Source organism: Doryrhamphus excisus, linkage group LG20 (genome assembly GCF_037039965.1).
Source record: "Doryrhamphus excisus strain RoL-2023G ecotype Guam linkage group LG20, RoL_Dexc_Guam_v1.1, whole genome shotgun sequence".
Classification (NCBI taxonomy): domain Eukaryota; kingdom Metazoa; phylum Chordata; class Actinopteri; order Syngnathiformes; family Syngnathidae; genus Doryrhamphus; species Doryrhamphus excisus.
The window spans coordinates 7,050,385-7,073,890 of NC_136376.1; the positions used below are offsets into that span (position 1 = coordinate 7,050,385).

The 23,506-nt window shown below is 40.7% G+C and overlaps 2 protein-coding genes and 1 long non-coding RNA gene across 6 annotated transcripts in view; 2 read left to right on the plus strand and 1 right to left on the minus strand.

Moving 5' to 3' along the window:
- Positions 1-296: 296 nt before the first annotated feature.
- Positions 297-10,746, plus strand: lnpk (lunapark, ER junction formation factor). 4 transcript variants are annotated; one of them, XM_058059071.2, is made up of 17 exons: positions 297-445; positions 1,134-1,203; positions 1,707-1,748; positions 2,079-2,129; positions 2,287-2,423; positions 2,499-2,557; positions 2,628-2,668; positions 2,761-2,844; positions 2,919-2,970; positions 3,509-3,616; positions 3,750-3,842; positions 4,206-4,311; positions 4,421-4,491; positions 4,606-4,776; positions 4,986-5,069; positions 5,803-6,013; positions 10,255-10,746. In XM_058059071.2, exons 2-16 carry the CDS (start codon positions 1,177-1,179, stop codon positions 5,988-5,990), a joined length of 1,314 nt encoding a protein of 437 aa, XP_057915054.2. In that variant the 5' UTR covers positions 297-445; positions 1,134-1,176; the 3' UTR covers positions 5,991-6,013; positions 10,255-10,746. The 4 variants fall into 4 exon arrangements, with proteins under 4 accessions (XP_057915054.2, XP_078643380.1, XP_057915053.2 ...); XM_078787254.1 differs by lacking the exon at positions 10,255-10,746 and adding an exon at positions 10,113-10,131; XM_058059070.2 differs by lacking the exon at positions 10,255-10,746 and having other exon boundaries at positions 5,803-6,800.
- Positions 9,114-23,429, minus strand: LOC131108208 (acetylcholine receptor subunit alpha-like). Its single transcript, XM_058059069.2, has 10 exons — positions 23,308-23,429; positions 16,488-16,630; positions 16,347-16,391; positions 15,692-15,801; positions 15,079-15,274; positions 12,852-13,089; positions 12,545-12,768; positions 11,660-11,774; positions 11,469-11,593; positions 9,114-10,377 (listed from the first exon to the last, which is right to left on the minus strand). Exons 1-10 carry the CDS (start codon positions 23,360-23,362, stop codon positions 10,249-10,251), a joined length of 1,380 nt encoding a protein of 459 aa, XP_057915052.2. The 5' UTR covers positions 23,363-23,429; the 3' UTR covers positions 9,114-10,248.
- LOC144894480 (uncharacterized) overlaps positions 13,755-23,506 on the plus strand; it is a 75,947-nt gene continuing 66,195 nt past the window's right edge. The window contains exon 1 of the long non-coding RNA XR_013625094.1: positions 13,755-13,978. This is a non-coding gene — a long non-coding RNA (uncharacterized LOC144894480). The remainder of the gene's footprint in view (positions 13,979-23,506) is intronic.

Here is a 23,506-nt window from a genome sequence, read left to right on the forward strand (position 1 = left end):
CTTAATCACGTGATGAACAATGTATAACTTACAATTGATAATTGATTTAATAGATCCAAGCACACGGTTGTGAAAAAAAATACATCATTAAAGTTTAAAAGTGGGTTCCTCAACCTTAAGTATATGTTTAAGCTTAAACATTTGATTTGAAATTTCGCTCTTCATTGTGAAAATATTAATAAAATCAGCGGGGGGGGGTGTGTTACATATGCTGACGATGACAAATTTGAACGTTCGGGAAGAAAAACTACAATATAAAGCATTATGGGTTAGCCATTCAACAACTGCCACTTTGTAGTGACGTCATAACCAAGCGCCACCAAATGTCTCTTGTCGACCCACCTTCGTATCTTGAAAGCTAAGCTTAAAAAGTCTTTTGTTTGCTTTTTCATCACCCCACTTTAACTCATGAGGGACTAACTGAAGCACACAAACACCAACGAATGTAAGTAAAGAGATCAAAACACAAAAAGCCTTTAAAAGCAGACATTGTTTCGTCTGCACGCCTGTTGTCGTTGCAGAAGCTAGCAAGCTAATTGAGAAACAACTTTGATTTCGACTAGGCTGTTGTCTTTCCTGACAGATTTGACACATTAGTATATCCTTATATTTTAATTAGTGTTTTTGTGTATTGTAGTGGTTATATGACATCGTAGCTAGTAGCCAGCGGTTTCCAACCTCCATGTTATGGAACGACACAGTAAGAAGCAATTAGCTAGCTGTCATTGTTAGTACATACGGCAATGCTAGGCTAATTTACCTGCCTACTGTTTGCGTTATCGTTGTCTTGTTTTATCATAGAAAGTACACACGTCAATGATTTGACGCCACCTAAATCACATAAGGTGGAATAAACCTGTTGTTTTGGGTCTGATATTATATGGAACATACGTTTTTGTAAAATATATGTTCCTGCTCTGTGTTGTACTGATAGCAGATCTCCTTCCAGTAAACCCCCAACAACAACGGAGACCATTGTGTCCAGCTTTTCCATAGGAAGCTTGCGGAAAATCCTGTTAGGAGCATAAACTGGTGTTGAACTTCAGCAGCATGCATCGTCTTAGTGAAGAGGATTATATTCATAAATGTACCTCCAGCTATATCTAAACTCAGCCTTTCTTTATGTTCCACAGTGAGCCAAAAGTATCAACAAGACAGCCGTTGTGGTGTGCAGATATGGGGGCTGTGATATCTCGATGGAAGGTAAGGTAAACCCTGAAAAGAAGCTCTTTTTGTGTTGCCGCACTAGAGCAACGACTTGCACAGTATGGGTTCCAAAGTATGAAGTAAACTGATGGAGGTCGACAGAAATGAATTACATTAACCCGTATTTAAACTCACAAGCTATCAAACCAGTGATAAAATAATTAAAGCAAATGTTAAAACCATATTTATATTTAGTTGTGCCGTGTTTTCAGGCTGCAGGATTCTGCAATGGCAATTTTCTTGCTTAGAATTAAGACTTTTTTTTAAAAACAAAGACCTAGTATGTTATGTGAACTGGAGCTAAATATAACCATCGGGGAAAGGAGAGCCAGAGTAGCCAGGATGCAATTTACAAATGACAAAATTAGCTCATCATCAAATAAGGAAACATACCACAAAATGCTAAAAAAATATACAAACTTGTACATTAGACCGGTTATTTAATGAGCAACCAGTGCTGAAGGTGATTGGGGTTTCAGTTTTTTATGCTCTTCATGCAGACTAAACCAACCACAGTGGAGCAGCTGGAGAACCTGGACAAGGTACTAACAGTCACTACGTTTACATGCAGTCAATATTCCTGTTAAGGTCAATATTCCGGTTTCTGAAACATGCAGAATACGCTGTTTACATGCCTGAGCAAGCTGGGTTATTCCTGTATACATGGGAATTGTAAACAATCGGGATATCCTTCTTTTGCATAAATAAGGAATTGTTTAGTTGTTTATTCATATGATGCAGTTAGTTAATGATGAAGCACTAATAAGATGCAAATGAGGTAGAAAGGTTTATATTTATCACATCTGTGCTAATCTACTTGAACGCTGTCTCCTTTGAAATGATGGCTAATCCTCTGTTTGCTTCGCTTGTAGGAGATTAAGGAGTTGGAGGAGTTTCGAGCCAAAAACCAGCGACTTAAAAAGGTAAAGTCTTCACAACAGCATCGGCACTATTCCCTGTCAAGGATTGTCAGTCGCATGAATGCTTTTCATGAATGCCCTTCCTGGGAACTGTAAAGACGCTGTTTTAATTTAAAGTGTTTTTGCCCTCGTCAGCGGTTTTGTATTTGTTGGATTGCAGCTATGGGTGGGCCGGCTTCTCCTCTACTCATCCGTCTTGTACCTTTTGACCTGCCTGGTGGTCTACTGCCTCTACCTTCCTGAACAATGGCTGCACAGATTAGCCATGGCCTTGCCCTTCTTCATATACCCGGTGCTGTAAGTACATATAAGAAACAAACAGTGAAAGGTTACAAAACTGTGGTCAAACGTGCTTCTCTTTCTCTCCACCAGGGTGTGGTTCATTCGGAAGTTACTGATCTTTCTCTTTTCCAAGCGCACCGAGAGGAACAGTAAGTGTTCTGCCCTTCTCTGCAGCCGATGCTTTTTTTTTCTTTTAAACAAAAATTTAATCCACATCAGGTGACATACTGGAAGAATTGAAGGCTACCAAAAAAAAGATAGTAAGTTCTTTTCTTCCATAATGTCTGCTCTCGAGTGCTTCTGCAGACATGTCTCAGTTTGGTAATCAAATTCCCCTGTTTTGTGTTTCCAGCTGGAAGAAGTGATGGAAACCGAGACGTACAAAAACGCCAAAGTCATCCTGGAACGCTTTGACCCTGAAGCAAAGAAAAAAGCCGTAAGTTCTGCTTTCTACATCTTGGGATGTGTGTTTTGTGTTTTTGGTCAGTTTGGACTTATTGTATTATTTAGGAGCTGGAGTCAACCCCACAGCGACCTCAGATGACCCCAAGACCCGGACAAGGTACTACAGCAATAGAACTCATCACATTTTATATAATTTATGTTAGTTAGGTACTACAGTGGAACCTGCTTAACTATCCCACATATGTCCCCACTTTTAGTCTCAAGCTCAAATATCAACACATGCACACAGTGACGTCTTATTCTGTGCAATGTAGTTCTTGCATGATGGCACTCTTTCTCATACTTCAGATTCCACATTAAATTTCCTGATAATGAAGAAGGTCAAGATGCTCCAGGATTGGCCAGTCTAGTCACCAGACATGGACATTATTGAGCATGTGCGGCGGAGGAGACTTGGTATTTTGTTGAAATCTGGGAGTCATGCAACCCGATTTCTTAGCCAATTTGTTTGCTATATTAGCTACAGTTTTGCATAGGCTACGTATAAGATGATAATCCCTAATGAAAATGTCACAGCCAGTCTGATGGGCATGGTGTGGACATAAACGGGTTTCCACTTTATATTGTTTGTATTTTAACGAGTGATCATGTTGTCTTTTTATCGCCACACATTACACTTCGTCGCCTCCTCTCAGACATCCGTCAACGAGGGGTGGCAATGAGACCCCCAGGAACCCCTGCTGCCATGGTGACTCCGCAGCCAGGAGCCCGACCCCCAGCTGGCCTTGGGGCCACACCTGTGGGTATGTGGACACCAAGCGTTTAAAAACATGTGTGTCAGTTACAGATACAGGTGGAAAAGCATTGCATCATGGGAGGGAAACCGGAAGTCCAGCTACATTTGAATTAGTGCTTTATTTCTTCATTCATTCTCAGCTCCAGGGGGACCACCCGAGAGAGCGGCATTGTCTGCCTCTGTCCACCAAGCGGCAATACCCAGGATACACTGCTCCCCTGTACCAGGTGTTGGTAAGCAACATTAACTTTTTCATATTTCTCAGTTCCTCCATGCAAAGATGATGAATGATGCCTATTAGAACCACATAGTGCAACTTCAGCATGTTTCTCGGTTGCTGAAGTGGTGTGTGTGCTTATGTGTTCAGACTGCAAACAATCAGACTGCACTTCCGGAATAACAAACAAAAACAGACTGTGTACATATATTTATACTGTTATTTTGTATATTTTGTATTTTCATATTTTGTATTTCATATTTTGTATTTTTCATTCTTTTTTAATAGATGTGTATGCACCTACTATACCAAAACAAATTCCTAGTATGTGTTTGATCATACATGGCTGATTCTGATTCTGATTCTGTTATTTTTGCAGGTCTGCATCCTCCTGGTCCGCCGCTGACAAGACCCATTCTGCCCCGAGAGAGGGGTGCTTTGGACCGAGTGGTTGAGTACCTAGTAGGAGATGGACCACAGAACAGGTAATGCAGACATTGTCATATAGCAATACACTGATTCTACACAAGATGGAGCAATTCAGTTAATGTACTTCCAGGAAATGTGAACAAATGCTTCTCCCCCCCCCCTCAGATATGCCTTAATCTGTCAGCAGTGTTTCTCCCACAATGGGATGGCGCTGAAAGAAGAGTTTGAATACCTTGGTAAGAAAAACATGATATTTAAAGAAAGAATGCAGCTGAAGTATAGTGGAACTTTTTAGTAATGATACAAGAAATGTTGTAATGTTTACAATTTAATTTTTTTTGTCTCTCCAGCATTTCGTTGTGCGTATTGTTACTTCCTGAATCCGGCCAGGAAGATGCGACCTCAGGCTCCCAGGCTGCCGGAGTTCAGCTACGAGAGGAAGCTACGGGCCGAATCACGATCCCCAGGGCAAGTGCCACCATCCGGCACAGACACAGAGGAGAGCGCACCCCCATCTGGAGGTAATTAAAAAAATGTTCAAGAGCAGGTGGATATATGAACACTCACATTGTTTTGGTGTGTTGTATCTTCCTCCTTCTAACCTCCTTTTCTTCACTGTCTTCCATGTTTAACCTGCTTGTTATTGTATGTGCTTCATTGATAGCAAATACATTAGAAGCATCGCATCCTCTCTAAGCAGCTCATTTAAGCGTGTGATCTTGCCTCTTAGCCAAGGCGCCGGCACCGTGGAATTTGGTCCACAGTTTCCCGATCCAGCAGCCGAACCCTCAGAATCAAGCTCTGCAGAGTCCAGGTTCCCCCAGTTCCCCCACTTCCTCCTACTCCTCCTCCTCATCCTTGTTTCACAGCTGATTTGATCCAGTCATCTCCCTAATGTTTGGAAAATCTGTAAAGTGACCGAAATGGTGCTGCAAATAGGCACGGCACACTGAGTGCACCAAATATTTAAAACGTACATTTTTAATTGCGTCAGTTGTTTGGACAACTATTCTAGTATTAATTTTTTTTAATGTATCATTATTTGTTAATTATGCATTCTGTTTTTTCATTTAAATTAGGATTTTTTCATATATATTTTGTGCACAAAGTGTTTATGGTTCCTCATCACCTGTTCAGATACAATTTAATTCCTGGGAGGAGCTTTAGTGATTAAAAGTGTTATTATAATGCATATATAATCTTAATGAAATAATAATTGGACACTATGAGCTAAAACAATTTGTTATGGATTCATATAATATGTCTCTTCCTGATATATAAATTGTGTCTGAATTTGGATTATTCTGTAATTGTACTTTGGTGTGAGTCTCTTTGATTCAATCAGTCCTAAATTGTGTGTTTTTTGTATTAATTTGCCAATAATTAAGTGTGTAAAACCAAATCACTTTTAATCCCTGTGGTCCTGCTGACTCAACAATCAATGCTGTTAAAAGGTTCCTAACAAGCCGGCATGCTGGCTGTTATGTCTCACATGTGATCTCCCGTCTCCTCATTGGCTGCTGACCTCTCTGTGTTGTTCTCCTCAGACGAGCACGAGCAGGACAAAGACGACACTCGCCCTGAAGGCGCGGAGCCTGTGGGTCACGCTGATGAGCAACCAGAAATGGAGGTGGAGGAGGAGCCGGAAGAGTTTGTACAAGGAGAAGAGGAGGTGGAGGATGCAGAGGAGAAAGGAGGCAGTGCCTCCGGGGATGCAGAACCTCAGCTGTCGTAGCCGGGCCTCCTCCAGGAGAAAAGGTGCTTGCAGTTAACACCACTGACAGTCAACTTGCTAAACGGCACATGGAGGATGTGCTTTTATTTATTATTAAATGTGTCAAAACTGCTGCCTGTATGAGCTGCTGCTTGAAAGCAAACATTGTTAACAGCGTAAAGTTAGCATCTGGCTTTAAATTATTCGGAAGCCAAGATTAGTGAGGCAGCAACAAACTAAAGTCGACGACATGAGGTAAACTACTTTTAAGCTCTGATATGCTTTTTAAAGTCCAACACTGAGGTACTAAAATGCACAATTCAGACTAACATTCATAACAGATACTTGAAATAATTTTTGTAAGATCAACATGACTGCTCAGATTTGTATTTCCTAGTCATCATGGCCACTTGTTGCTCGGCTGAATTCATCGGGTGTCAGCCTCACATAACAGAGAAAGGACAGGGAAGGTTGGCCAATAACAGCCACAAAGAAAATGACTGCGGAAAAGCACAACAAAGATTACGAGACAGCTTTATTGAAACTTTGATTTAGGAACTTAGTTTTTTATGGCGGGCAGCGCGGTGGCCGAGTGGTTAGCGCGCAGACCTCACAGCTAGGAGGACCAGGGTTCGATTCCACCCTCGACCATCTCTGTGTGGAGTTTGCATGTCCTCCCCGTGCATGCATGGGTTTTCTCCGGTTTCCTCCCACATTCCAAAAACATGCTAGGTTAATTAGCGACTCCAAATTGTCCATAGGTATGAATGTGAGTGTGAATGGTTGTTTGTCTATATGTGCCCTGTGATTGGCTGGCGACCAGTCCACGGTGTACCCCGCCTCTCATCCAAAAACAGCTGGGATTGGCTCCAGCAACCCCCCCCCCCCCCCCCCCCACCCTCATGAGGAAAAAGCGGTAGAAAATGAATGAATGAGTTTTTTACGGTAGCGCCATCTGGTGGGGCACTGCACCACTTCACCCTAATACAATCCTCTTGCTGCCTCACTAATTTCTTCTCTGAAGAACAGAAGTTCTAAAAGTACCAACCCGATCCAAACTGATTGTAGATCAGCACAGCCGCAATGCGTCGTTATTAAGATTTTACCTTGCTGTGCTTTATAAGAGACTCATGTAGCGTTTTTGAAATGATGCACAAGCAGCACCAAAGCGACCGTATTAGCGCCACGTTTGACTGCCGTTTGACTATCACATAGACAAATATTGTCTTTTGACTGTTGTATAAATAGATGCTATTTTTAATGATTGTCATATCTGACATTGTACTAGATTTGACTTTTATCACTAAGTACCATTCAGACATTTTCCAAGTAGTTTAATGTTGTACTTCAGACTGACTGTGTGTGCCATTCATCAATTTTCCAAGTATTTGCAGATTATTTGCTTTATTTTTCTTTTCTGACTACATTTGCACTGACTTTCTTTGTATTTATTTGGCCTTTATGTTGTGAGATGAGACGGTGCCGCTGACATTTGTTGCACTATTTTAATAGATAGACTTCCTTTATTGTCATTGCACAATAACACAGCAGTGAAATTGCCAACGAAATGTCGTTGCCTGGCCGTATAATAATAAACAATAATAATGTGGAGAATAAATATATTACATCAAATATGAACAACAATATAAAACAGTAAATTGCACATATAATTTAAATAATTTTGAATAAATAATAATGATACACGATACTATTAGTTTTTAGCACAATGAACTGACTTCTTTGTTTTTCCACGACTGTTGTTTACACTCCTGCCTGTATTGTACTCTTTACAACCACTTTTAGTACGCACAAACAAACATTTTAGTTCCTCAACACATTAACAGCCCAGTATTTTTACATTGTGTTAAGAGAAGATTCAGTTACTTTCCGTTCAATGACTTAAGTTCATATTTCGAGTAGCAAATCCTTCAGATAGAATTCAAATAGTTTGATGCTCATCTTAACTGAGAAATTACTGTCAGATCACAGATTTTTTCAACCCATAATGTGTGTTACATACGACATTCATTCTTTTTTGTTAAAACTCCCATAAATGATTAAGACTATTCCATGCACGGCAGAATTAGTAGGCGGAAGAATATATACAAGTGGTCCTCTTTGCCCTTCATTAAGCTACCAACACATGAAAATCGTGAAATGTCTTGCTCAACACTGGCTGGATAAAGTCTCTCTGTCTTTCCCTTTGCTCCCTCTCTCCCTAGCAACGGCCCTTTTAGTGTGCAAGGAATTGTTCATTTCCGATATATTTTATATGTTCTTCCTAGGTGTTGATTTAGGTATAAGTATCACCTTACGCTACAGGTCAGCTTACATTGCAGTCATACGTAGTTTTTGATCGACTCATTTGGTACATTGTTTTTTCCAGCGCTGGTTATCACAGTTGCCAAAAAAATAAAAGCTTTTCAGATCAGGTGAGCGTCACTTGTGTCATTTGAAGTACTCATTACAGGTAAAAAAAAAAAAAAAAAACAGGTGCAAAATTATATTTATTAAGGTTTATTTCCAAGTCCTCCAAACAAATTGAAGTACAAAAAAAAACAAAAAGTGAACTTCACCGCATGGTTACGTTGGATTCCATCATTAGCAGCTGCAAAATGAACAACCAAAAAACGCTGCAGCGACTATGTTATATTGACGTTTTTTTGTATCCAGAGATGATTCTATAGCAGAGGTGGGCAAACTTTTTGACTCGCGGGCCGCAATGATATGACAAAATTTACGGGGGGGGGGGCAGACTATATATTTTACACGTAACAGTCCACCTGGTATTATTGTATCTGTAAAATTGTCATGCAATCTGCTATTATTATTTATTATTTTATATTTATATTTAAATAGTTTAAAAATAATAAAATATTATAATAATTACAATAAAATTAAAATAATAATTATTATATTATTATGTAAAATATGCAAATATAACAATAATATTATATATAATTAATATAATAATTATCATTAATATAATAATTATAATAATCATAATAGTTCTAATAATAATTATAATAATCTAATAATAATAATAATAATTATTATTATTATTATTATTATTATTATGTGCTTGTGTCCCTTTTTTCAGGAGCACTTTGTAAACAACAGACCATGTCAAAAAAACGAAACGAAATTGATAAAACCATCAAAAGGTTGGCTCAGGCCATGATGCCAGGTTGTATGTTGAGTTTAAATGAAATACTTTGGAAAGATTGGGCGGGCCGTATTCAAACACTTGGCGGGCCGGATGTGGCCCCCGGGCCGTAGTTTGCCCACCTCTGTTCTATAGTCTGGTGGCAAGCAACACCCGTGTGTGTACAGATTACCTACTGGAATCAGACCTTAGCCTGCTCACATTAGAACATCAATATCCATCACATCACTTGGGACAAAGAGCAATTTTAGTTTTCCAAAGAATCTTTTTTAAAATGTCAGATATACTTTTCACTGTGTTTCCATTTTAATGCATTTAAAAAGAATAAAAAATAATTAGTTGGCATATTGTTGCTGTGCAATGAAAAATAACGCGTATATGCATGAGGTTAGGCTATTGTTTCTCAACTGGTGGATCACAGACTACTTAAAATGATTAGACCACTTTGTTTCATTAGTTTCTTGTTCATTTATATATAATATTTGGACAAATATAACAAAAAAAATCATAAGAGTTAAATCCTTTGGAAGTACAATGTTATTGTTATTCATATGTGATTTTTTTTATCATGATAAACTTAATTAAAAGTGAACTACTGGAAAATGTGGGTCCCCAGTTGAGACCATTTCAATGCCTGGTCAATTCGACAACAAAAAGTACCTTCTTTTAACTAAAGCAGCAAATTAGATTTGTTTTTTTCCCTGATTACTTATCCAAGAATAAGACTCGGAAGATTCAAAATCACCAGGGGAGGATAAAAATATGTACACAGAATGAAATGTCAGGCAAGCGTTGAGCAAAATCAAACAATAAAACTTCCAGACAGGAAATAATTTGCTTTGGCTTGATGAAAAAAAGGTTATTAAACAAACTAGCGGTATAAAATTGACACGAAAACCCCAAATGAAAATTAATCTCCATTGAGATGAGGCAAAAATGAAACATATCCATGATTATTTTTGTATTTTACATGACAGGAAGACAACAATCATCACATCCAACGGCGCATCAAAGACAATAGTTTCAAGTATGAGCCGTGCGGCGTTACAGACGACCACCAAATGAACTCACAAATCAAAATGCTGGCTGGCATTGTCATACGTGTACGTTCCTTCACAGCGTGTTGAGCTCGATGAGTCTCCCTGCGAAGACGGCGAGCGTCCCGATGAGGCACACGGCCATGAAGACGCAAAGCAGGATGTGGTCCAAAACCATGGCGACAAACTTCCACTCCTCGGCCGCCTGCATGCAAAACACCACTCTTGTTTCACTCGTATTATGATAACTCGGCTTCGCAATGTCTGGTGCTTGTGTGTCTGATTTAACATTACAGTAGCATTACTGACACCTAGTGACCAGCGTAGAATACTACATATCACATCTTTGAATGCGTCTTCTGAATGCCTTTATATTTTTATTTAAGTTGATAAGTTGAACATCGTTTACTAATTAATGTATTTGAGTACAGGGCGGCACGTCCTACATCCTGTAGTTGGCGCTGTCTCTCGCCACATTGTAGTTCGAATTTTGCGGCTTCTCTTAAAATTGTTTTTTTCAAATATGAATTTATTTTAATTAAGCATTTTCGAGCATAGAAATGGTTTTCAAATTGCAAATATAACATACTATATTAGTTTTTCAGTGAGACAAGCACCAGACTTGATTGCCAGAACAACAGGCTTGTATTGCAGGTTTGAATTATCTCACAAAAGACATAACAGGGCCACATGGTGGACTAATGGTTAGCATGTCAGTCTGGAGATTGGGAAGACCTGGGTTCGATTCTGCGTTCTTGCATACGGTTCTCGGTGCATACGTGGGTATGTATGTGGTTTCCTCCCACATTCCAAAAACATGCTAGGTTAATTAGCGACTCCAAATTGTCCATAGGTATGAATGTGAGTGTGAATGGTTGTTTGTCTATATGTGCCCTGTGATTGGCTGGCGACCAGTCCAGGGTGTACCCCGCCTCTTGCCCCAAGACAGCTGGGATAGGCTCCAGCCAACCCCCCTCCGCGACCCTTGTGAGGAAAAAGCGGTAGAAAATGAATGAATGAATATTTGAGTACCTCAAATACATTTAAATTTGTACAATAAACATACCTGGTCACTATATGAGGAAATATTTGTGTTGTGGAATCTTTGACCTTTTTATTATGTCGTCCTCTAATTTAATTTCATGATTCACAGTTACAGTCTACTTGTATTGGGACCCAACCGGAGTCAGAAGATGGTGCTGTGCCTACAAGACCGGACTTTCCTATCAAACATGGCAGACTAACATATTGTGTTTCCTTGGCAGAGGTCTACAAAGCTCTATTGTATTGTCTTACGTTGTTTGACTCCTCATCCGACTTCATGGTTTCAGCAATGTATTTGACGCCTTCGATGGCGCTGCGGACATCAGGGTTCTTGATGATGGGAGACTGGTAGGGGACGTTGGTGGGGGTGGGGTTACCTGTGGACCACAGTTTGGTTTCACAAACTTTTCAATTTCCTTTAAAGCATTTTTTCCCAATCTGACCTGAGATGTCAGAGATGTCCATGTCCGTAGGGAACAACCTCTTCTGGCGGACCTCCTGGCTTGGACACTTCATGGTGGAGAAGAACATCATGTTGGGGATTGTTTCGATGAACACCTGACAGACAGGAGGAGCACGTTAGACTGGCATCGGTATTGGACATTTTCACCCATGGATGATCGGTATTGACATTATAAAACCCTGATTGGAGCATCCCTAATCAATTCCAGACTCACGGGGTGGCCGTGGCCACCCTTGGTCACTCTCCGGCCACCCAAACTTCTGGGGGACAGTTTTGACAAACGCGGCTAACTACTATTTCCACTTGGATGCATTTCACTGCAGCACACAACTTTCTGTATGAGAGCAGAATAGATTTACATCTAAGTTTTGCACGATTACTTTGGTAGCTTCCGGTCTAGTTTTGTCACTTTGTTGATGTTGACTGATTCATCACATGCATTTGGTCTCTGTTAGCAGCATGAGTGGCCATGTAAACCTAGGAGTCTACAGTTAAAACAGGTGAGTCGGATCTGCATTCACTTCCTTATTATGCACAGATTTGCCCGCCATGATGGTAAGCAGAATCCAGTGCTCAATTATTAATTGCTATACAGTCCAAAACGTTCAGACAGGGTGGCAATGGCCACCCCATCGCCCCACAAGCCATCGAGACTATTCATTCAACTTATTGCCATCCCTATATGAGTCATGGCCTCACCTTGGCCACCCTATTTTTAATTAATAGTCTTGTATGACAAAAATATTGAGCATATGTAGAACCTGTGTGCTGCAATTTTCAATACTATAACAAAGTAATAATTGAAAATAATGAAAGTACATAAAAATTCATCTCATAATGAATCACTTGATCATTCCAATCCCACCTTGCGGATCCAGTTGGGCATGGTGTGTGTGCTGGGCGAACGGTGGTGTGTATTGATGACGATGACCGTGATGATGATTGAGGCGATGACGAACACCATGGTGAAAAGCATGTACTTCCCGATGAGAGGAACGGCGCTGGATGTGGACGGGATGAGCTCCACGATGACCAACAGGAAGACGGTCAGTGAGAGCAGGACGGAGATGGATAATGTCATCTTTTCACCTGCACAGGACAAGCCACGCCACAGAGGACATGTTGGACTGTGATTATATAATAATAATAATAATAATAAAGAGTTCACTTACCTGAGTCTGTCGGCAGGTAAAACACAAGTCCGGTGAGGAAGGAGAAGAGCATGCAGGGGATGATGACGTTGACGATGAAGTAGAGAGGCAGTCGCAGCATCAGGAAGTGGTATGTGATGTCCAGGTAGGGCGTTTCGGGGCAGCAGGTGTAGTAGACCCAATGTTTCCAGCTCCTGTAGTCCTTCAGCACCCATTCTCCTGACTCCATGAAGTTACTCAAGTCTGGTCGGTCACTGTCCTGCATCACAGGACATTATAGTGGACATGCTACCCGAAACAATATTTCATGATGGCCACCTGGGACGGTGTAGACCAGTGGTGGTCAAACTATGGCCCGGGGGCCACATGCGGCCCACCAAAAGTTTGAATCCGGCTCGCCAGTTGCTTTTTTATTTCAATTTTTAACATACATTTTTACATAGACTTGCAAGTCGGATGTTTTATTCAGTAAAAAAAAAAAGTAAAATTCAATTTTGTAATTTACTGTTTACGCTGTACATTGTTGTTCATATTTGATGTAATCTATTTATTTCTATTCCACATTATTATTATTTATTATTATATGGGAGCCAGGCAAAGACATTTTGTTGGCAATTTCACTGCTGTGATATTGTACAATGACAATAAAGGAAATCTATCTATCTATCTAGCTATTTAGCTATCTTAGCTATCTTAGCTATCTCAGCTATCTATCTATCTTAGCTATCTATCTAGCTATCTATCTTACATGATTCTATAATATTATATAATTCACGTGTCTTAAAAATGTGGCTTTCAAATACTTCTGAGTTCCACTTATTTACTGTAATTTCGGTGTTATGTGCTACTCTACCGTGATGCAGACAATTTATTGCTGAAACTACATTTCCCATGATGCTGAGCGTGCAGCTCCAGGAAGTAGTGACCTAGACGAATCAAAAACGGAAGCTAATATCACCTTTTGGCGATCTCTGACACATCTTAAGTATGTTTGATCAAGTGTAGAATTAATATGGCTTCTGTATGTACTGCTTAGACCACCAACCGTCAACGAGAACCAACAATGAAGCTCTTAATCGTGGTGCTTGTCAAGATTTGGTGGAGCAGCAGCAGGAGGAGGAGGAGGACGGTGATGAATGACTTTTCAGGTAAGCTACTTTTCTGCACTGTTTAACAAGCCATGTTACAATGCACTGTCTAGCACTGTTGGGGGAAAAATGTTAAAATATTAAACCAAATGTAAAAAATATATATTTCCGTGTATTATCTTTCTGTGTACTTAATAGCCCATGTTACGACCAGAACACCTGCTGCTTTTATACAGGTGTAGCCTATATACTATATGTATATGGAAAAACCCATTTTATTTAACTGGGTCACAAAACAATGCAAGTGCATTTCGGTATGGTATGTGATAATATAATGTATTTCAAACATACATACAGGTTACATTGGAATACTTCATGTTACAGTTCCCAATTCCACATCATGTCTAAAAAGGATTAGCAAGAAGCAGATCTTATTTAATCCTACCCCCTCTCTGTTTCACATCGTTTGCTAATACATTTGTTCACTTCCTGTATTCAACATGTGCCATTTACCAAATCTGAAGTAACATAAGAAAATGATCAAATGTGTTTATGAATATCCTTCCAGCACAGAATTCTACAGCTACAGTATTTTATATCAACACTTAAACATCACAGTCAGTGAGATGTATAACCTGGAAGAATAGGCAGATACTGCATTTCCCAGCATGCTTTGCTGTAGTTAAAATATCACTTTTGATTGTCTTATTCCTTTTTGTACAGAGAGGGTGTCAATGGTAAAGTGTTGCTGTTTTTAGTCATGCACAGTTAAATTATTTGGAATTTTGGTCTGAATCTGGCACCCTTATTATGAATAGTTATTATTTTTTTGCTATATACAATATTTAAAATCAAAATGCCAGAGTAGTTTATACCGGAGGAATTGCTTACGCTCTAAGCACTTTGAAAAGGTCAGTGAGACGGGCCAACTCGATGCTATTTTGCAAACATGTCGGGTGAAATTGCATCACGGGCTGAATTTGGCCCACGGGCCTGAGTTTGACACGTCTTTTAAATCAACTAAAGATACAAACATATACAACATTAAGTTCATGGGCAAGCTGGAGCCTGTCCCACTTGACTTTATCAGTCAATCACAGGGCACATATACTCCGTAGACAAATGTTTACGCATGCGTCTCTCCAAAAAGTCAGACTCACTGGGTTGATGACGACCAGCCGGCCATCATAGGTCCATGTTCCTAGCTTCATGCTGCAGTTCTGCAGGTCAAAGGGGAAATGCAGGACGATGATTTCGCAGTAACTCTTAAAGATGGCGGGTGGGTTCCATGTGATCTTTCCAGTGTGCTCCAGCAGGACTTTAGTTTCGTGGATGATGGCAAAGTCACCGTCAGCGCTGGCAGGGGGGAAAGATGGTGGAGTTTCATTGCGTGTGACGTTTTCTCAGGCAATTCATACTGTCAAACATTTATAACATTTCCGAATTGTTGGCTTTTTAACTGTATTGAAAGGTTGTATTTCTTTTGCAATGTAGCGAGCAACACTGTCTGTGAGTGTGCACAATTTAATGCCGTTTGGTTTTATATTTAATTCGCCGATCAGACGCCTCAGTAAGTGTTGACTGTCAGGATGATGGCTGTGCTGCACATACACACTGGAGCTGTGGCATCTGCTTTTGTGCCTTCATTCATATTAGCATTTGCTTACTAACGTGATAAGTGCTAGTACTCTGCCTGTGTATCCACTCAGTAGCAGTAGTGAATTCTGAGGAAGAAAATCTTTTACTTTTTGTATGTTCTTAAGGTTTATTTACTTGTTGTAAAGCACCAAGTCAGGCTTCCATATGTCTGTGGAAGGGATTCGAATCTTCCTGATCCCGCCGTAGTCGTCAGGATTCCAGTGAAGGTTCACGTCAATCCATTGCTGCACATCACAGTGAGACACATTGTTCCATTAGTGCAAGAATGTGCAATCAAACATGGCAGCAAAAACAAAAGTGTTGTGTTTATATTATTGTTGAGTGTAGTGTATTTACCTAAATGGCAAACTAACAAGTATACAATACAACAACACTAACAATGTACACCTGTATGAAGCAAATACAGCTTTTACAGCTGTGCCATTAAAAGCATTGAAAATGGTGGATGGCACGGCAATGCTGCCTCTGTACACCAGAGGGAGCCAGACAACCCGGAGCTCAAAGCTCATAGGGAAGCTGACGTCATCCCAATGAATACATTGCCCGGACACAATGACTTATGGGAAAACTTTTAGATGTTGTTTTTTAAATTTAAAATCACATTGAGACATTTGGCCTTAATACCTTTTCGGTATTAAGCTGCTGTGTGATGAATGTAGTGTTAGTAAAGTGTTGTTTGAAACATTAGACAATGAGTCAGGCTGCTATGTTGTAGTGAGGGCATAGTGCGTGATTGGCTCTTCATCATAGTTTCATAGGGTAGACTTACCTGTCTGAGGCGGACATTACTGGTCACAATCTGGTTGACTTCATCCTGAAGGAGATATTAAGGTGGAATCAAACAAAGCAAATGTAGTTTAGACTCCAAATGTCATATTTGTCTTGGTGTCCTTAAATGTCCCCCACTGACCACGCTGATGAGCTGAATCAACTGCAGTCCCACCGTGACCACCACGGCCTCGCTGAAGTGGTTGACAGGACGGACCACCTTGTTGTAACCTTTGAACAGGTGTGTCACCAGCCTGGTCTCGTCTTCTGAGCACAAGGCCGAACCTACCACGCAACAGCATGATGGACAAATATTTGGATCACATTCATATTTTTCTTTTCCATCAGTGTATTTTTATTATTATTAACTGATCTTATGATGAGCGGTCTAGTGGTTAGTGCGCAGACCTCACAGCTAGGAGACCAGGGTTCAATTCCACCCTCGGCCATCTCTGTGTGGAGTTTGCATGTTCTCCCGGTGCATGCGTGGGTTTTCTCCGGGTACTCCGGTTTCCTCCCACATTCCAAAAACATGCTAGGTTAATTGGCGACTCCAAATTGTCCATAGGTATGAATGTGAGTGTGAATGGTTGTTTGTCTATATGTGCCCTGTGATTGGCTGGCGACCAGTCGAGGGTGTACCCCGCCTCTCGCCCGAAGACAGCTGGGATAGGCTCCAGCACCCCCCAGCGACCCTCGTGAGGAAAAGTGGTAGAGAATGAATGAATGAATGATCTTATGATCATATGAAGTTGTGTTTTGAGGCCAGATTGTAACAAAGTTGACTCTAAGTGCTGTAGCCACACAGGAGGCCACAATCTTGCGTCGTTTTGTCGTACATTTATGTTGCATTATCATTTTTTGCCTTATTACCACATAGTATTTATAAATTATTACTCACTTGGGAAGAATGAGCTGTGTTTTTTTCTGAAAAACATACAGAAAACCAATAAATGAGCTGGATTTCCCAAAGATAATAACATAAAGTAAAAATATGGCGGGCTTTCACACAAATAATAAATATATTAATATTTTTTTAAACCAAAATAATGGCAAATTTGCGGAATGTGTATGCTGAATCACTACTATTTTAGGATTCACCCCTCAAGCTGTCATCACTAATTTTATTTGAGCTCATCACCTGACTTTATGTCCACGTTCCCTCAAAATACCGGAACTCGGTGGCAGTGACGCCTCTGTAATTCACACAATAAACCCCTCACCCATACCCCCCCCATGGCATCCAACCAGCAACCTGAGAGCCTTTTTGCCTTGCCAGTGTGGCGAAGCTGGGAATACAGGAAGAGCGAGGAATGCTCAGATGACAGACGCGCAGGAACAGGCGGATGCATACAGATCAGCAAGCAGGCTGACTAAATGTCTGGCGAGCTGCCTAGTCTCGTTCTGGACGGTAGAACTTAATCTGAGTGCTAAGAGGCCTCGGCTCAGCCACTTGACAGGAAGTTAACCCGCATTTAACACCTCTTTTGTCACATTTTTATTCAAACTGACCACTTCCTGAGCATGGATAGTGTCCCACTACATCCTGTAGTTGGCGCTGTCACTCGACACTTTGTGGTTCAAATTTTGCGGCTTCTCTTATGTTTTTTTCAAATATTAATTTATTATTTTAATTATAAAAGCATTTTCAAGCATAGAAATGGTTTTCAAATGTAATTCAAATGTAACATACTACATTAGTTTTTCAGTGAGACAAGCACCAGACTTGATTGCCAGAACAACAGGCTTGTATTGCAGGTTTGAATTATCTCACAAAAGACATAACAGGGCCACATGGTGGACGAGTGGTTAGCATGTTGGCCACACAGTCAGGAGATTGGGAAGACCTGGGTTCGATTCTCCGTTCTTGCATGTTCTCTTGGTGCGTGCGTGGGATTTCTCCGGGTACTCCGGTTTCCTCCCACATTCCAAAAACATGCTAGGTTAATTGGCGACTCCAAATTGTCCATAGGTATGAATGTGAGTGTGAATGGTTGTTTGTCTATATGTGCCCTGTGATTGGCTGGCGACCAGTCCAGGGTGTACCCCGCCTCTCGTCGAAGTCCGCTAGGATAGGCTCCATCATACCCCCGCGACCCTCGTGAGGATAATTGGTTGTTTATGTCTTAAATGACTTATTTTCTCTGATTGTATCGACTATATTGGCTAATATGAATGTAAATGTGACTATAGGGGTGCTATTTTATGTATAGAGGGCTCTAATACTATTTATAAAAACATATTTAGAAGGTGGTAAACAGGTCTTCTCTGCTCAAACTACTGTATATATTATTATTATATTATATATTACTGTATATATTTTACAGAGTTGAATTGCTACTCAATTCTATTCTTATTAATGTGTTTGTGAAATGAGGTTTAACAAAATACGCTGTTTGAACTGTAATTTGTTAGAATTGTTAGATAAAAAACAGTCTTAGCTTTAATGATGAATGACAACGGCGTAGTTTTTAACAATCTCAACTGGCTTACAAGTGTAAAAAGAAGTTAATCAGAGTTAATATTAAAAAATAATACAAAAAAACGATGTTAACTTTGAAAAGTGAGGACACATAGAGTGATGCTGTCCTGTGCGTTATTTCTGGAATCCTACACATTGGATCCTCTTTCATGAAGCCACACGATTTGCTGCTATGTGTGTTGTTTGCTTCTACAGCAATCCTCCTCTTTCTCCTTCTTGGAGGCCTTAAATGACGGCTAACATGACGCTCACTTCCATGCTGATGGACATGGCGTCCCGTCTGGTGTGCCGCCTTTGATGTGCGCAGCGACAGAAATAGATGGGAGGCGGGACCGAGCCGACACTTGCAGCTGTCAGTCAGCGGCTGTCACCGTTTGCCTCCTCGCCTTCCTGAATGAAACGGCACATGGAGGTTTTAGGTTTTCCCCTATTTTTACACACTTTCTGGTAAATAAGCAAACAAGGATGTTATCTTTGACAAAACACGAAGTCAAGAGGTTTTTTTGATGGTCTTTAGTTGGTTGGTAATGCAAAAGCTATAGAAGTGGTTCAATCATTCATTTTCTACCGCTTTTCCCCACGAGGGTCGCGGGGGTGCTGGAGCCTATCCCAGCTGGCGAGAGGCGGGGTACATCCTGGACTGGTCGCCAGCCAATCACAGGGCACATATAGACAAACAACCATTCACACTCACATTCATACCTATGGACAATTTGGAGTTGCCAATTAACCTAGCATGTTTTTGGAATGTGGGAGGAAACCGGAGTACCCGGAGAAAACCCACGCATGCACGGGGAGAATGCAAACTCCACACAGAGATGGCCGAGGGTGGAATTGAAACCTGGTCTCCTAGCTGTGAGGTCTGCACGCTAACCACACGACCGCCGTGCAGCCCCGCAATAGAAGCGATTTCCAAGAAATTTGTTGAGGGTTGGGCTAATGAAGAAGCCATGTGGTCCAGGTCCGGATATTAATATAGAATGATACGATATATATATTTTTTGTTTTTTTTACTACTTGCGTCATGATTTTGTAAACATTTTGTTAGCAGTTTAACCGTGAAGTAGGTGTGTGCTGTTCTATGTCTCACTACTGTCGAGGAAGCTTTTCACCAAATGATGCTTGCTGGGTAACAACGGAAAAGTCAATTAAGACCAAGCTACAAAACCCACCTTGCTTCAAATGGCCTTTTGTCGTGTGCACAGAACGAAGTTGAAAAGGTCTGCTTACTCGGATAATTCCATTGTTGCATGGCCTTGTTGTCCAAAGGTGACTTCAATGACATCAGCCTTTTGTTGTGGCTAAAATCTTATCCATCGGGCCGTCTGGATATTTCAGCATTTCTTGTAGATGTTTGTAAAGATCCTCACATTGATTCGAGTGTACGTAAACACAATGGCCCTCAAGCTGCCCGTAATAAACCACAGTGGTGTGACTTTATTGGAGCATAAAACATCCTTTAGAGACAGCCTGATAACAGTTATTATTCATTACCTTCAGACTGCATCTGATGTTACCACATAGAAGAGAATCTGGTCATTGTCAAATGGGATTTTATATTTATTACATAAGCGGAGATCTGTATACTTCCTGTGTTATATAATCTGACAACAATTATGTTCTCAAAGCAACACGATCCTCCTTTTGATGTACGCACCGGCAATCCTCAGATAGTAAATATTGTTGGGATAGAGGGGCCTCACAGCGTGCAGCCACCGATAAAGCCCATCAAATGATTTAGCGAGGGACGGGTTTTACTGCATCTTTATCTGCCCCGATGCAGATAATGTCCAACTGGTGGCTCGTTCATCCTGGAACACCGGCCACAATCTGGACGTGGCATCTATTTGTCGGCCGTGCGTCTGGAGAAACGCTCCAGTGTGCTCCAAATCACTGGATTGGAAAATGTGAATGTTATCGATCGTATGAGAGGAAAAGGACAGATCGTAGTCTGTCTCGGAGCTGGGATGGTTGTCAAGGAGGGTTGGATTTAGACGTGAGGAGCAGATGATACAGTGGAGCTACTACAGCTGTCAATATTCCTGTAAATGCAACTCTAAGTGTGCAAAAAAAATGGAGTGTTCAAATTTGAAACACTTATATGTTAGGACTACGTTAAAAAGCCTTAGCATTTCAGTATGTGGAATCAAACTATGGAATGGATTGAGTAAGACCCTCAAACAATGCACAACGATGAGCCAATTCAAGAAACAATACAAGCAGTTGATGTTTGCTAAATACAAGGATGAAGAGTCTTGAACCAGTCATGATGTGCTATACATATCACTATATTGACACTTACTATGGTACACATTATGTCATTGGATGGTCATATCACCTCGTACTTTGGTACGGGGTGCATTATTAAAAAAAACCCAAAACAAAAACAACCTTAAACTGCATTATGGAAAGCAGGAAGTGAACAAATGTAACAGTTACTGATAGTAAAAGTACCAGATGGAGGGATAGGATTTAATAAGGTTTGCTTCTTCCTACTCCTTTTGGACATGTGGAACTGTGAACTGATTATGTGATGCATTCAATTGTAATCTGATGCATGTTCAAATGAAATAAAACCATTACCATTACTCAACATTTCCGGATTAGGATTAGCATCACTTATAATAAACTAAATTTTTGCTCATAAATAAATGCAGAATATGTGGTAAAAAAATACCATAATTTAATAATAATAATGCCCCTGTATGTGCATGTGTGTGATCCCTATGAGTCGCCAGTTTTATGTCGACAAATGTGGTCAACCATGTATGTCGATGTCGGGCAGTTTTTAGTAATAAGAACTCGCTGGATTTCAGCGAGGTTCCATTTTACAGTAATCCCTTGTTTATTGCACTTAATTGGTGTTAGAAAGTACAATTCCTTATACTTTCAACAAAGATGACCTGTTTATGACCTTCTCTATACAGTTTTTAACATGATTAGAGTCCCCTTGACATAAAATAACACCCCTATAGTCACCATTACAGTTGTATTACCCAATATACTAGACATTATCATAGAAAATAACTCATATTCTAGACTCACACATTGGAGAGTTCCTTCTTGTTGTTTTTTCCAGTACTGGTGGCTATTTTGTCATTAATGTAAAACAATGTAACATTACTAGTGACTAGTAGAGAATACTACATATCACATTGTTATTTTCAATGCCTTTTATTTGTACTTGTAAAATGCTTCATTTAGGCCAAGTGTTCAGTGATAGACCGTGATAGAACGAAGCAGCGGAATTCAAAGTATGATCCGGCAAGGGATGACTGTAGGCTATATCCTTTAATGGCTACGCAATGAAAGTCGGGTTGCGTCCTAATAAGTCATTTTAATATGAATATACAGTTATTTCGAGCTGCTGTCCTTGGCCAAAAGGTTGCAAACTTACTGCAAAGTTTTGAGTGATTGTGAATGACCGCGGGGGAGGACAACCTGCTTGACTGAATACCTCAAATGTGGAGGCTGGGAGGAATGCTGACAATGTGGAGCTGCCTCTTTGAGGGATTCTCAAGGACAACAGGTTGAAGACCCTCAGACAACCCCCCATTCTTTGACACATGCTATGAAAAATGGAAAATTCTTACCTTTGTTTATATGTATATATAATCCTATAGTTGTGACACAATCAAGACAAGTAGGTTAAATATGACATAAGACATGGTAAAAAGGTGCACACTGTTGTTTACATTAGGTCTCAATGCTCAAAACAGATATTGTTGTTTCATTCATTCATTTTTTATTTTCTACCGCTTATCCTCACGAGGGTCACAGGGGTGCTGGAGCCTATCCCAGCTGTCTTCATGCTACAATGGACAATTTGGAGTCGCCAATTAACCTAGCATGTTTTTGGAATGTGTGAGGAAACCGGAGTACCCGGAGAAATCACATGCATGCACTGGGAGAACATGTAAACTCCACACAGAGATGGCCGAGGGTGGAATCGAACGCTGTGTGCCCTGCGCGCTAACCACTCATGAATTCACATGGTAATGATGGACAAGGCTACACAACATTTCATTCATTCATTCATTCATTTTCTACCGCTTTTCCTCACGAGGGTCGCCTATCCCAGATGTCTTTGGGCGAGAGGTGGCGTACACCCTGTACTAGTTGGCAGCCAATCACAGGGCACATATAGACAAACAACCATTCACACTCACATTCATACCTATGGACAATTTGGAGTCGCTAATTAACCTAGCATGTTTTTGGAATGTGGGAGGAAACCGGAGTACCCGGAGAAATCCCACGCATACACGGGGAGAACATGTAAACCGAGGTGGAATCGAACGCTGTGTGGCCTGATGAATAGCAATAGCATCTAATGACCTCCAGATACACACAGTAGGAGATTATCTGTGCAGTTCATTCACAGCATATATGTATTTTACATAGAATATTAAAGGGCCTGGAAGTCAACCAAGAGGGCTGACATTACACACTCCCACCCTCCACACTCCCCTGAACTCACCGGCCAGTCCACAGAGAATCCAAGCCAGCAAGAGTTGAACCCCGTGCAGGTTCATATCTCCACTTCAGTCAGAACACTCCAGAAATGGACAGCCTGTTTCTGGTCGGCCTCCACACTGAGACAGCAGCCGTCACTTTGGTGGGTGAGTCACAGGAAGGTGGGCCAGTCAGTAAGTGGGCTCTGGTTTCCCGTGGCAAAT

Bases quoted from the DNA above. Each gene is read 5' to 3' on its own strand.
- LOC131108208 (XM_058059069.2), bottom strand. From the start codon at position 23,362: ATGAACCTGCACGGGGTTCAACTCTTGCTGGCTTGGATTCTCTGTGGA. The intron at 15,802-16,346 runs GTAAGTCTACCC...TGTGATGTGCAG, and splicing joins GTAATGTCCGCCTCAGACAG to CAATGGATTGACGTGAACCT. The intron at 15,275-15,691 runs GTAAATAAACCT...CCCCCCTGCCAG, and splicing joins GACTTGGTGCTTTACAACAA to CGCTGACGGTGACTTTGCCA.
- lnpk (XM_058059071.2), top strand. From the start codon at position 1,177: ATGGGGGCTGTGATATCTCGATGGAAG. The intron at 2,669-2,760 runs GTAAGTTCTTTT...TTGTGTTTCCAG, and splicing joins AGGCTACCAAAAAAAAGATA to CTGGAAGAAGTGATGGAAAC. The intron at 4,312-4,420 runs GTAATGCAGACA...CCCCCCCCTCAG, and splicing joins GGAGATGGACCACAGAACAG to ATATGCCTTAATCTGTCAGC.